Source organism: Lepidochelys olivacea (genome assembly GCF_965140295.1).
Source record: "Lepidochelys olivacea isolate rLepOli2 genome assembly, chromosome: 1".
NCBI lineage: Eukaryota > Metazoa > Chordata > Testudines > Cheloniidae > Lepidochelys > Lepidochelys olivacea.
Genome location: NC_140411.1, coordinates 57069188 through 57081791, shown reverse-complemented (window position 1 = coordinate 57081791; position 12604 = coordinate 57069188). Strand labels below are relative to the sequence as shown.

General features: G+C 41.9%; 1 protein-coding gene across 1 annotated transcript in view; it reads right to left on the bottom strand.

The window, feature by feature from the left end:
* Positions 1-12604, bottom strand: part of NEK5 (NIMA related kinase 5) — a 56112-nt gene that overhangs the window by 15943 nt on the left and 27565 nt on the right. The window contains exons 13-18 of the mRNA XM_084637506.1: positions 11394-11460; positions 10932-11051; positions 10148-10231; positions 9943-10047; positions 5744-5824; positions 1748-1813 (exon numbers count right to left, since the gene is read on the bottom strand). Coding sequence (XP_084493632.1) covers positions 1748-1813; positions 5744-5824; positions 9943-10047; positions 10148-10231; positions 10932-11051; positions 11394-11460 — 523 coding nt within the window. The remainder of the gene's footprint in view (positions 1-1747; positions 1814-5743; positions 5825-9942; positions 10048-10147; positions 10232-10931; positions 11052-11393; positions 11461-12604) is intronic.

Below are 12604 nucleotides of genomic sequence, written 5' to 3'. Positions count from 1 at the left end.
AACACAGAATACAAAATGTACAGAGCTCTCTTTATATTATTTTTATTACAAATATTTGCACTGTAAAAATGATAAAGAAATAATATTTTTCAATTCACTTCATACAAGTACTGAAGTGCAATATCTTTATTGTGAAAGTGCAACCTACAAATGTGGGGGGTTTTTTGGTTACATAACTGCAGTCAGAAAGCAAAACTATGTAAAACTTTAGAGCCTACAAGACCACTCAGTCTTACTTCTTGTTCAGCCAATCGCTAAGACAAACAAGTTTGTTTACATTTACGGGACAAAATCCTGCCTGCTTCTTATTTACAACGTCACCTGAAAGTGAGAACAGGCATTTGCATGGCACTTTTGTAGCCGGCATTGCAAGGTATTTACGTGCCAGATATGCTAAACATTCGTATGCCCCTTCATGCTTCGGCCACCATTCCAGAGGACATGCTTCCATGCTGATGACGCTCATTAAAATAAAAATGTGTTAATTAAATTCGTGACTGAACTCCTTGGGGGAGAATTGTATGTCTCCTGCTCTGTTTTACACGCATTCTGCCATATACTTCATGTTATAGCAACCTCGGATGATGACCCAGCACAGGCACTTCAACTGCAGATTTGACAAAACGCAAAGAAGGTACCTATGTGAAATTTCTAAAGATAGCTTCAGCACTCAACACAAGGTTTAAGAATCTGAAGTGCCTTCCAAAATCTGAGAGGGATGAGGTGTGAAGCATGCTTTCAGAAGTCTTAAAAGTGCAACACTCCAATGCGGAAACTACAGAACTGAACCACCAAAAAAGAAAATCAACCTTCTGCTGGTGGCATCTGACTCCAGATGATGAAAACGAATATGCATCGGTCCGCACTGCTTTGGATTGTTATCGAGCAGAACCCGTCATCGGCATAGACACATCCTCTGGAAAGGTGGTTGAAGCAAGAAGGGACATATGAATCTTTAGTGCATCAGGCATGTAAATATCTTGCAACACTGGCTACAACAGTGCCATGCAAACACCTGTTGTCACTTTCCGGTGACATTGTAAACAAGAAGCAGGCAGCATTTATTTCCTATAAATGTAAACAAATGTGTTTGTCTGAGCGATTGGCTGAACAAGAAGTAGGACTGAGTGGACTTGTAGGTTCTAAAATTTTACTTTATTTTATTTTTGAGTGCAGTTATTTTTTGTATATAATTCTACATTTGTAAGTTCAACTTTCATGATAAAGAGATTGCACTACATTATTTGTATTAGGTGAACTGAACAATACTATTTCTTTTGTTTTTTACTGTGCAAATATTTGTAATAAAAATAATAAAATAATGTGAGCACTGTACACTTTGTATTCTGTGTGGTAATTGAAATCAATATGTTTTAAAATGTAGAAAACATCCACAAATATTTAAATACTATTCTATTTTTTAACAGTGCGACTCATCACGATTCATCTTTTTAATCGCGTGATTCATCTTTTTAATTGCACGATTCATCGCGATTAATTTTTTTACTCACTTGACAGCCCTATTTCTGATTAATGCTTTATCCAATCACCATCAAATTTCCCCCTCCAAAAATCTTCCTCTGGCAGATGATCATACATGTGCAATATCAAGTGGAATGTTTTCTTTATAACAAAGGGAGGAGGAGGAGGATTATAATGGAAACCTAGTTACAACTTAAATGATGGAGCTGCTATCATATCTTCAGACTACTAAAGCAAATGTGATTTTAACAGAGCTACAACATACCTCTTCTTGAACAGTATCTTCCTCAGGAACACATGCATCTAAATTAATTTCAAATTTTACTCCTCCCTACAAAAAAGAAGTTCACATACTTCATTAAAGTAGCTCATTAAAATCTATGCAGCTTAAAAGGGGCACTACCAACTCAAAAATTACTTTTCTATGAAAACTGTTTATCTATTGTTATTACGCCTGAAAAGATTAGAAAAAAAATATTTTTTTGTTTGTTCACTTTGTTTATTTGACAGCAATTTCTGTATAGTCAGTTTCAGTATGGTTAGTTTCCCATGTTTGTGTCTTTCACACAGCAACAGGGAAGGGGGAAAAAAGTTTTCAAAATTGAAAAATGTAGCAACAAAGATTTGCAGGTGGTTTCAGGGAAGTAGTAGTACTTAAAACTATTTTTAAAACACTTACTGAAATTTACAATGTCTCTATAAACATAAGAGGGATAGCAATCTTTTAGATAGTTATTATATGATAATTATTGTTATGACAAGATGGCAAATGATTGTATGACAAGACTAGACAAGACGGCAATGTCAGAGAATTTAAAAAAAGCCCTATTAAATAACCGTCTAGTGCCCCCTTTGCCATGCACAAGATTGGTCTCTATTGTAGGTTCTCAAGAATCCAGTCCAATCCAAATTTTGAATACTTGCAGTGCCTGGTCTGCAATAACTTCCCTTAGAAGCCTTATTCCAATGCCTAATTGATATTATTGTTAGAAAAGTTTCCTGATATCTCATGTAAATTTTAATTTAACATTTGCATCTGCTTCTATTATTCAAACAACAGTAGAGAGATACAGTAACACCTAAAAGATACAAGGTAACGCATTCCAGTGTTTCACCACCCTCCTAGTGAAAAAGTTTTTCCTGACATCCAACCTAAACCTCCCCCTCTGCAACTTGAGACCATTACTCCTTGTCCTGTCCTCTTCTACCACTGAGAATAGTCTAGAACCATCCTCTCTGGAACCACCTCTCAGGTAGTTGAAAGCAGCTATCAAATCCCCCCTCATTCTTCTCTTCTGCAGACTAAACAATCCCAGTTCCCTCAGCCTCTCCTCATAAGTCATGTGTTCCAGTCCCCTAATCATTTTTGTTGCCCTTCGCTGGACTCTCTCCAATTTATCCACATCCTTCTTGTAGTGTGGGGCCCAAAACTGGACACAGTACTCCAGATGAGGCCTCACCAATGTCGAATAGAGGGGAACGATCACGTCCCTCGATCTGCTCGCTATGCCCCTACTTATACATCCCAAAATGCCATTGGCCTTCTTGGCAACAAGGGCACACTGCTGACTCATATCCAGCTTCTCGTCCACTGTCACCCCAGGTCCTTTTCTGCAGAACTGCTGCCTAGCCATTCGGTCCCTAGTCTGTAGCTGTGCATTGGGTTCTTCCGTCCTAAGTGCAGGACCCTGCACTTATCCTTATTGAACCTCATCAGATTTCTTTTGGCCCAATCCTCCAATTTGTCTAGGTCCCTCTGTATCCTATCCCTGCCCTCCAGCGTATCTACCACTCCTCCCAGTTTAGTATCATCCGCAAATTTGCTGAGAGTGCAATCCACACCATCCTCCAGATCATTTATGAAGATATTGAACAAAACCAGCCCCAGGACCGACCCCTGGGGCACTCCACTTGACACCGGCTGCCAACTAGACATGGAGCCATTGATCACTACCCGTTGAGCCCGACAATCTAGCCAACTTTCTACCCACCTTATAGTGCATTCATCCAGCCCATACTTCTTTAACTTGCTGACAAGAATACTGTGGGAGACCGTGTCAAAAGCTTTGCTAAAGTCAAGAAACAATACATCCACTGCTTTCCCTTCATCCACAGAACCAGTAATCTCATCATAGAAGGCGATTAGATTAGTCAGGCATGACCTTCCCTTGGTGAATCCACGCTGACTGTTCCTGATCACTTTCCTCTCATGTAAGTGTTTCAGGATTGATTCTTTGAGGACCTGCTCCATGATTTTTCCGGGAACTGAGGTGAGGCTGACTGGCCTGTAGTTCCCAGGATCCTCCTTCTTCCCTTTTTTAAAGATTGGCACTACATTAGCCTTTTTCCAGTCATCTGGGACTTCCCCCATTCGCCACGAGTTTTCAAAGATAATGGCCAATGGCTCTGCAATCACAGCCACCAATTCCTTTAGCACTCTTGGATGCAACTCGTCCGGCCCCGTGGACTTGTGCATGTCCAGCTTTTCTAAATAGTCCCTAATCACCTCTTTCTCCACAGAGGGCTGGCCATCTACTCCCCATTTTGTGATGCCCAGCGCAGCAGTCTGGGAGCTGTCCTTGTTAGTGAAGACAGAGGCAAAAAAAGCATTGAGTACATTAGCTTTTTCCACATCCTCTGTCACTAGGTTGCCTCCTTCATTCAGTAAGGGGCCCACACTTTCCTTCGCTTTCTTCTTGTTGCCAACAAAGCTGAAGAAACCCTTCTTGTTACTCTTGACATCTCTTGCTAGCTGCAGCTCCAGGTGCGATTTGGCCCTCCTGATTTCATTCCTACATGCCCGAGCAATATTTTTATACTCTTCCCTGGTCATATGTCCAACCTTCCACTTCTTGTAAGCTTCTTTTTTATGTTTAAGGTCCACTAGGATTTCACCGTTAAGCCAAGCTGGTCGCCTGCCATATTTACTATTCTTTCGACTCATTGGGATGGTTTGTCCCTGTAACCTCAACAGGGATTCCTTGAAATACAGCCAGCTCTCCTGGACTCCTTTCCCCTTCATGTTAGTCCCCCAGGGGATCCTACCCATCCGTTCCATGAGGGAGTCGAAGTCTGCTTTCCTGAAGTCCAGGGTCCGTATCCTGCTGCTTACCTTTCTTCCCTGTGTCAGGATCCTGAACTCAACCAACTCATGGTCACTGCCTCCCAGATTCCCATCCACTTTTGCTTCCCCCACTAATTCTTCCCTGTTTGTGAGCAGCAGGTCAAGAAAAGCTCCCCCCCCCCAGTTGGCTCGTCTAGCGCTTGCACCAGGAAATTGTCCCCTACGCTTTCCAAAAACTTCCTGGATTGTCTATGCACCGCTGTATTGCTCTCCCAGCAGATATCAGGAAAATTAAAGTCACCCATGAGAACCAGGGTGTGCGATCTAGTAGCTTCTGCGAGCTGCCGGAAGAAAGCCTCATCCACCTCTTCCCCCTGGTCCGGTGGTCTATAGCAGACTCCCACCACTACATCACTCTTGTTGCTCACACTTCTAAACTTAATCCAGAGACACTCAGGTTTTTCTGCAGTTTCGTACTGGAGCTCATGGTACTTCACCCATCTTGTCTCTAGATTTCAGAGTAACAGCCGTGTTAGTCTGTATTCGCAAAAAGAAAAGAAGTACTTGTGGCACCTTAGAGACTAACCAATTTATTTGAGCATGAGCTTTTGTGAGCTACAGCTCACTTCATCGGATGCATACCGTGGAAAATGCAGCAGACTTTATATACACACAGAGATCATGAAACAATACCTCCTCCCACCCCACTGTCCTGCTGGTAATAGCTTATCTAAAGTGATCATCAAGTTGGGCCATTTCCAGCACAAATCCAGGTTTTCTGACCCTCCACCCCCCACACACAAACTCACTCTCCTGCTGGTAATAGCCCATCCAAAGTGACAACTCTCTACACAATGTGCATGATAATCAAGGTGGGCCATTTCCTGCACAAATCCAGATTCTCTCACCCCGTCACCTCCCTCCAAAAAACACACACACACAAACTCACTATCCTGCTGGTCTCTAGAGTATCTAATGGGAGTCACTATCCAGTTGAGGGCAGGGCTGTGTTACCATGCTATTTTCCTTGATGACCCTTTGCTCCCACAGAAATTCTTACCAGCAATCCATAGAGTAGCACTGATGTTGACTTGTACGCAACCTGCTTTCTAGAGCTATCGTGGTATAGTGGGACCATCTGAGACAAACAGAGGAAAGCTATAAAGGAGAAGAAAATAGGGCAATGATCTCTGTTACCTTTGTTTTATGTTTCTTTTCCAGGACTCTTCTCTCTTGCCAGTTCTGTAGTCTGATATGTTTCAAGTTTTCTTCAATATCCTTGAAGAAAAAAATAAAATGCTCATAAAGTTCAAAAAGTACAATTATACATCCACTCCTCAGAACCAGAGTATGTATAGACTATGCATAAAGTGTATGGTTTATGGTGTACATTTATTAATTGCTCTTCATAAATATTCTCCTAATTGCTTCACTGCTAATTGGAATGGAATAGCAAATAATTGCCAAAGTTATCTGATTTGGCATAAAAAAAGAGTTAGGAAATTTTTCAAAAAGTGCAAACCTCTGATTTTTCAAACTCCCATATTTAAAGAATACTTTGTCAGATTCCCCCAACAAACCAAACCCCTGCTCTGACACAGGACCAGTATAAGAAGTTTCAGATTCATCTAGTTCTAGTTTGAGAGGCAGTGAAAAATCAAGTTTAGAATTGTAATCTGGTTACAAACTTAACTGTGGAAAGACTAATTGCCTCCATAGTATCTTGTCTCATGATGGCACTCAAAATGTTATTTAATTATACCACTTCATTTTCCTACATCCAATGCCACAACATAGCTCTGTATTAGCTACTTGTCAAATAAACAAAAAAAATAGCATATCTTAAGGGATCAGGTGCATCGCCATCTCCCTAATAAAATATCCAAACAATTTTCAGACTTTAGTTAACACGTGAAGCAGAAGAAAACTCTCTCAAATACATGGAGGAAGTCAAGCAGGTGCTTAGCCCACAGATCATAGAATCATAGAATATCAGGGTTGGAAGGGACCTCAGGAGGTCATCTAGTCCAAACCCCTGCTCAAAGCAGGACCAATCCCCAATTAAATCATCCCAGCCAGGGCTTTGTCAAGCCTGACCTTAAAAACTTCTAAGGAAGGAGATTCTACCACCTCCCTAGGTAACGCATTCCGGTGTTTCACCACCCTCCTAGTGAAAAAGTTTTTCCTAATATCCAACCTAAACCTCCCCCACTGCAACTTGAGATCATTACTCCTTGTCCTGTCCTCTTCTACCACTGAGAATAGTCTAGAACCATCCTCTCTGGAACCACCTCTCAGGTAGTTGAAAGCAGCTATCAAATCCCCCCTCATTCTTCTCTTCTGCAGACTAAACAATCCCAGTTCCCTCAGCCTCTCCTCATAAGTCATGTGTTCCAGACCCCTAATCATTTTTGTTGCCCTTCGCTGGACTCTCTCCAATTTATCCACATCCTTCTTGTAGTGTGGGGCCCAAAACTGGACACAGTACTCCAGATGAGGCCTCACCAATGTCGAACAGAGGGGGACGATCACGTCCCTCGATCTGCTCACTATGCCCCTACTTATACATCCCAAAATGCCATTGGCCTTCTTGGCAACAAGGGCACCCTGCTGACTCATATGCAGCTTCTCGTCCACTGTCACCCCCTAGGTCCTTTTCTGCAGAACGGCTGCCTAGCCATTCGGTCCCTAGTCTGTAGCTGTGCATTGGGTTCTTCCGTCCTAAGTGCAGGACCCTGCACTTATCCTTATTGAACCTCATCAGATTTCTTTTGGCCCAATCCTCCAATTTGTCTAGGTCCCTCTGTATCCTATCCCTGCCCTCCAGCGTATCTACCACTCCTCCCAGTTTAGTATCATCCACAAATTTGCTGAGAGTGCAATCCACACCATCCTTCAGATCATTTATGAAGATACTGAACAAAACCGGCCCCAGGACCGACCCCTGGGGCAGTCCACTTGATACCAGCTGCCAACTAGACATGGAGCCATTGATCACTACCCGTTGAGCCCGACAATCTAGCCAACTTTCTACCCACCTTATAGTGCATTCATCCAGCCCATACTTCTTTAACTTGCTGACAAGAATACTGTGGGAGACCGTGTCAAAAGCTTTGCTAAAGTCAAGAAACAATACATCCACTGCTTTCCCTTCATCCACAGAACCAGTAATCTCATCATAGAAGGCGATTAGATTAGTCAGGCATGACCTTCCCTTGGTGAATCCACGCTGACTGTTCCTGATCACTTTCCTCTCATGTAAGTGCTTCAGGATTGATTCTTTGAGGACCTGCTCCATGATTTTTCCGGGAACTGAGGTGAGGCTGACTGGCCTGTAGTTTCCAGGATCCTCCTTCTTCCCTTTTTTAAAGATTGGCACTACATTAGCCTTTTTCCAGTCATCTAGGACTTCCCCCGTTCGCCACGAGTTTTCAAAGATAATGGCCAATGGCTCTGCAATCACAGCCGCCAATTCCTTTAGCACTCTCGGATGCAACTCGTCCAGCCCCATGGACTTGTGCACGTCCAGCTTTTCTAAATAGATGCACTGTGCTATCTATTAGATGTTAGGAGAAAGGGTTTCTGTGCAGTTTTAATCCTGATTTCCTATAAACTGGCTGTGCCCTTGATTTAAATGGGCATTGAATCAGTTCCCAGATGCAAGTGGTTTCAATATACTCTGTTGTCTCAATAAAATGAAATAAACTACCTGGGGCCAAGTCACGCCTTAGAATTACATAGGACTCTAGCATCTCCCATTCCAAAATGTGCATGTCTATTTTCCACCAATTCCCCTGTTGCAACTCCCTGATAACCATCCTATAAAAAGAAATAGTCAAACTCCCAAAACAGCCAAAAAATCCTCTCCCCAGCCCAAGTAACTGGGCTAGCTCACTGCTGCAGAGCTCTCTGGGGTCTGGAAACGCGAGAATGGAGCCACTCTTCAGCTGCTAGTCCCCGCTAAGAACTGGGGTTGGTTTAGAATCATAGAATCATAGAATATCAGGGTTGGAAGGGACCCCAGAAGGTCATCTAGTCCAACCCCCTGCTCAAAGCAGGACCAATTCCCAGTTAAATCATCCCAGCCAGGGCTTTGTCAAGCCTGACCTTAAAAACCTCTAAGGAAGGAGATTCTACCACCTCCCTAGGTAACGCATTCCAGTGTTTCACCACCCTCTTAGTGAAAAAGTTTTTCCTAATATCCAATCTAAACCTCCCCCACTGCAACTTGAGACCATTACTCCTCGTTCTGTCATCTGCTACCATTGAGAACAGTCTAGAGCCATCCTCTTTGGAACCCCCTTTCAGGTAGTTGAAAGCAGCTATCAAATCCCCCCTCATTCTTCTCTTCTGCAGGCTAAACAATCCCAGCTCCCTCAGCCTCTCCTCATAACTCATGTGTTCCAGTCCCCTAATCATTTTTGTTGCCCTTCGCTGGACTCTCTCCAATTTATCCACATCCTTCTTGAAGTGTGGGGCCCAAAACTGGACACAGTACTCCAGATGAGGCCTCACCAATGTCGAATAGAGGGGAATGATCACGTCCCTCGATCTGCTCGCTATGCCCCTACTTATACAGCCCAAAATGCCATTGGCCTTCTTGGCAACAAGGGCACACTGCTGACTCATATCCAGCTTCTCGTCCACTGTCACCCCTAGGTCCTTTTCCGCAGAACGGCTGCCTAGCCATTCGGTCCCTAGTCTGTAGCTGTGCATTGGGTTCTTCCGTCCCAAGTGCAGGACCCTGCACTTATCCTTATTGAACCTCATCAGATTTCTTTTGGCCCAATCCTCCAATTTGTCTAGGTCTTTCTGTATCAAGGGTTTGCCAGCCCTTGGTGAGGAAGAAGTGGAGGATCTATGCTACAGGGGATCCTCTGGCCCTACGTCTCTTCCTGGCCAAGAAGTCCCAATGGAATTTGGCTCTAACTCACTCCCTGTACAGCCTCTGCAAGTGTTGCTCCTTCACAGCAAAACTGAACCTGCTAGCTCTGCACGGAGTCATCCACACCCATGAAGATCTGCCCCTGTGAGTGGATTCCACTGCATGCCACTTTTAAAGCATGAAAAAAGGAACAGATTTCTTTAAATAAAGCAAAAGTACACTACAGTAGAAGCTGGGGAGAAACAACATTGACCTGAACAAACCAGGACCAAAAGAGAGAAAATTCTCAGGCTTAGACATAAAATAAACATAGGGAAATAAAAATCTCACATGCAGTAAAAAGTGACTCTATCAGATGTAAGTTATTTTTCATGTGTTCCTTATTTCCTTGACTATTACTTCTCAGAGTTCTCAGAGAAATAGACTAGAGGTATGTAGGATCACATTAACTTAATTGTACTTTAGTTAGTTTGTGGTAATGTGTTCAAACTCTATTATACAGTGTTGGTACCTGGACTGGTTCTTCTCTTCTTCCAGGAGTATCTTTTGGATTGGGTTGGCACCCAGCATTCCCTTGTTTCACAAGATAGGTTTTGTCTTTTATTTGCGGTTTCTCCTAAAGGATATATTTACAAAATGCTTGTTTCAGTTACTGGGTAAATTGGATATTGGCTTTAAATGAACACTTCTGGAACTGTGCAGGGGGGAGCTGTTACCTGCAGTGCTCCTGCTTTGAATCTAAGTTCTTTTACATCACTGTGGTACTGTTGCCGAATTTTCTGTAATTGTTTCAGGTATTCCTGTTAAACAGCACCAAGTTTAGAATATCGTGCATGCAGTTTCCCTTAGAAACAACACTGGTTAAGAAAAAATAATACATGGACATCCAAATTATCTGTGTAACTATACATAGTAACATTGATTCTACCTTAATAATATTTTATTGTAGTTACATTTATTTTAATAAATCAGTTTATTATTAACTAAATACATTAGCATGTAATTTTTGTGTATCCATATGAGAAATAAATATTATTACTATTTTATCAATCATACAAAAGCATCATAGAATCAAGTACAGTTTATATAAAAAATATAAGTAACCTCCATTGATAACAATACATCGCGTAAGTAGCACCTCTAAATGTGGTAGTGAAGTGTGAAACTGGGAACAAAAACTAAGAGAATAATACATTTTTTGGTTTGTGCACATGGGGACTCATTCTCCTCTCACGCTGTTTTTACAACAATGTAATTCTACTGACTTCAAAGGAAGTGAGATCAAAATCAGGACTGTGCTCTTTCTTATTGTTACTCAAATCAGCTTCTTGTACCAGGACCTTACCAGGTGGTGGCAGTGCTATACAACCCACATATGAATCCACCTAATACTGTACTTGTGGACAGGAGAAAGAGTATCGTTTTTGACAAATGGAATGTATACTTGCCAATTAGTAAAATAAAATGGCTCTGGCCAACTAAGATGAACATGTCTTATACCTCTTCTTTCATTTCATTCCTTCTAGCCAGATCCCTCTGATGGTCTTTGAGCTGCTCTTCCATCACTTCCTGCTTCTTGATCTGGTTATGATGTGGGTCAGCAGAGGATGGTCGCAGTCCCTGTTGATATGCAGAAGATCATTTCCAGAGCAAAGGAATTTCCATTTAGAGATTTTCTCTTCTGACTTCCCCCCACACACACACTGCAGTCAAAAGTGACATAAGTACAGTACATAATTCTGGAAGAAATAGTTACAATGGTATTTCGCATTAGGAGGTTTTTCTTACAATAAAAAGTAAAACCTTGAGAAGAAAATTGCGGAGTACATCAATTAAAACATTACAGCAGAGTTCCCTATTTGTCAGCACTATATTTTGATGTGAGAAAGACCAGGTTCATTTTCTGGACTGTCACTCATTTCCACTTTAGTGATTGTATTCTATAATTCAGTTTATATTTACCAACTGCTTTTCCACTTTCATCTTGTACTGCTGGGCTTCGAGCTGTCTTTGAAGATACTCTGCGGGCCTGACAGAACACAATGACATTCAACTATGGTATTTTTGTTTACAACTTTCAGCAAATTATATGAACATGGAAGCTCCCTATATATACACACACCCAGAAATGTATTTGTTTACCAGAAGTTACTTCCTGAATTCTACCTATACTGTGCTAAATGTATAAAGAATGTACCATTGAGTAACCATATATTCACTTGACCGCTGTCCCTTGCCCTCCCCCCTCCATCAATTATACCAATCTTCTGAAGTTTGAGAAATAGTATATGAACATGTTATTAAAAACAATACTGGTTTGTAATACATTCACACAAGAACCAAGAGTTAAAAGTTCCATGTTCAATCCAAAATGTTTCATTTTCTGACTTCTGTGTGCCTGTAACACTCTCATTTTATATTAGCAGGGGGTTTTCATAGAATTTCTTCTTCTTTTTTAGTTGCAAAACCATCAGCAGTCACTTGTAGGTTCCTTGGTCCTCAGTTATTTGGCATCATGCCTTCTGAATGCTACTGTCATTCAAAGAACCAGGCTCAACTTATTTTGTCCTTAACATCCTGAATTTAATCATCCTTAAACCGGGTATCCCAAATTCAGTCATCCTTAACTGAGATATCCCCAACCCTGCCTTCCTTGACCAAAACCTTATGACCCAGCCTACCTTAACTGAAGCCTCCAAAACAAGTCACTATTTAAATCTGGCATCCCTGAATCCTTAACCTGGTCTACCTTATGCAATGCTTCTTGAACCCATCCATTTGTGACTAATGGACAGGCAGCCTCAGAAATAGGAGAACGCTTCCCACTGTGGGGCCTGAATGAGGAAGGCTGTGAAGTTTATAAACTTGCAGGAGAAAGGAACCTTTCCATGGAAGCTATAGTATAAGCTCTGCAGAAGGAAATCTCTCTGTGGCCTACCCTAACCCCAATCTCCAGGCAAGAGAACTGCATTGGTTCTGCTGGGTTTAGAGCCTTCTGAGCATTTGAGGTAGGGGTGGCAGGACAGAGGGGAAGAACAGCCTTTACCAATTAAAAAGCACATGTCCAGATAAGGGTAGTTTTATTTCTCCCACAATATTTGGACTGGGAGCTGCACGGAGATCTTGGACAAGTTTCTACAATGAACAGTTTCAAATGTCATGAAAATACATTC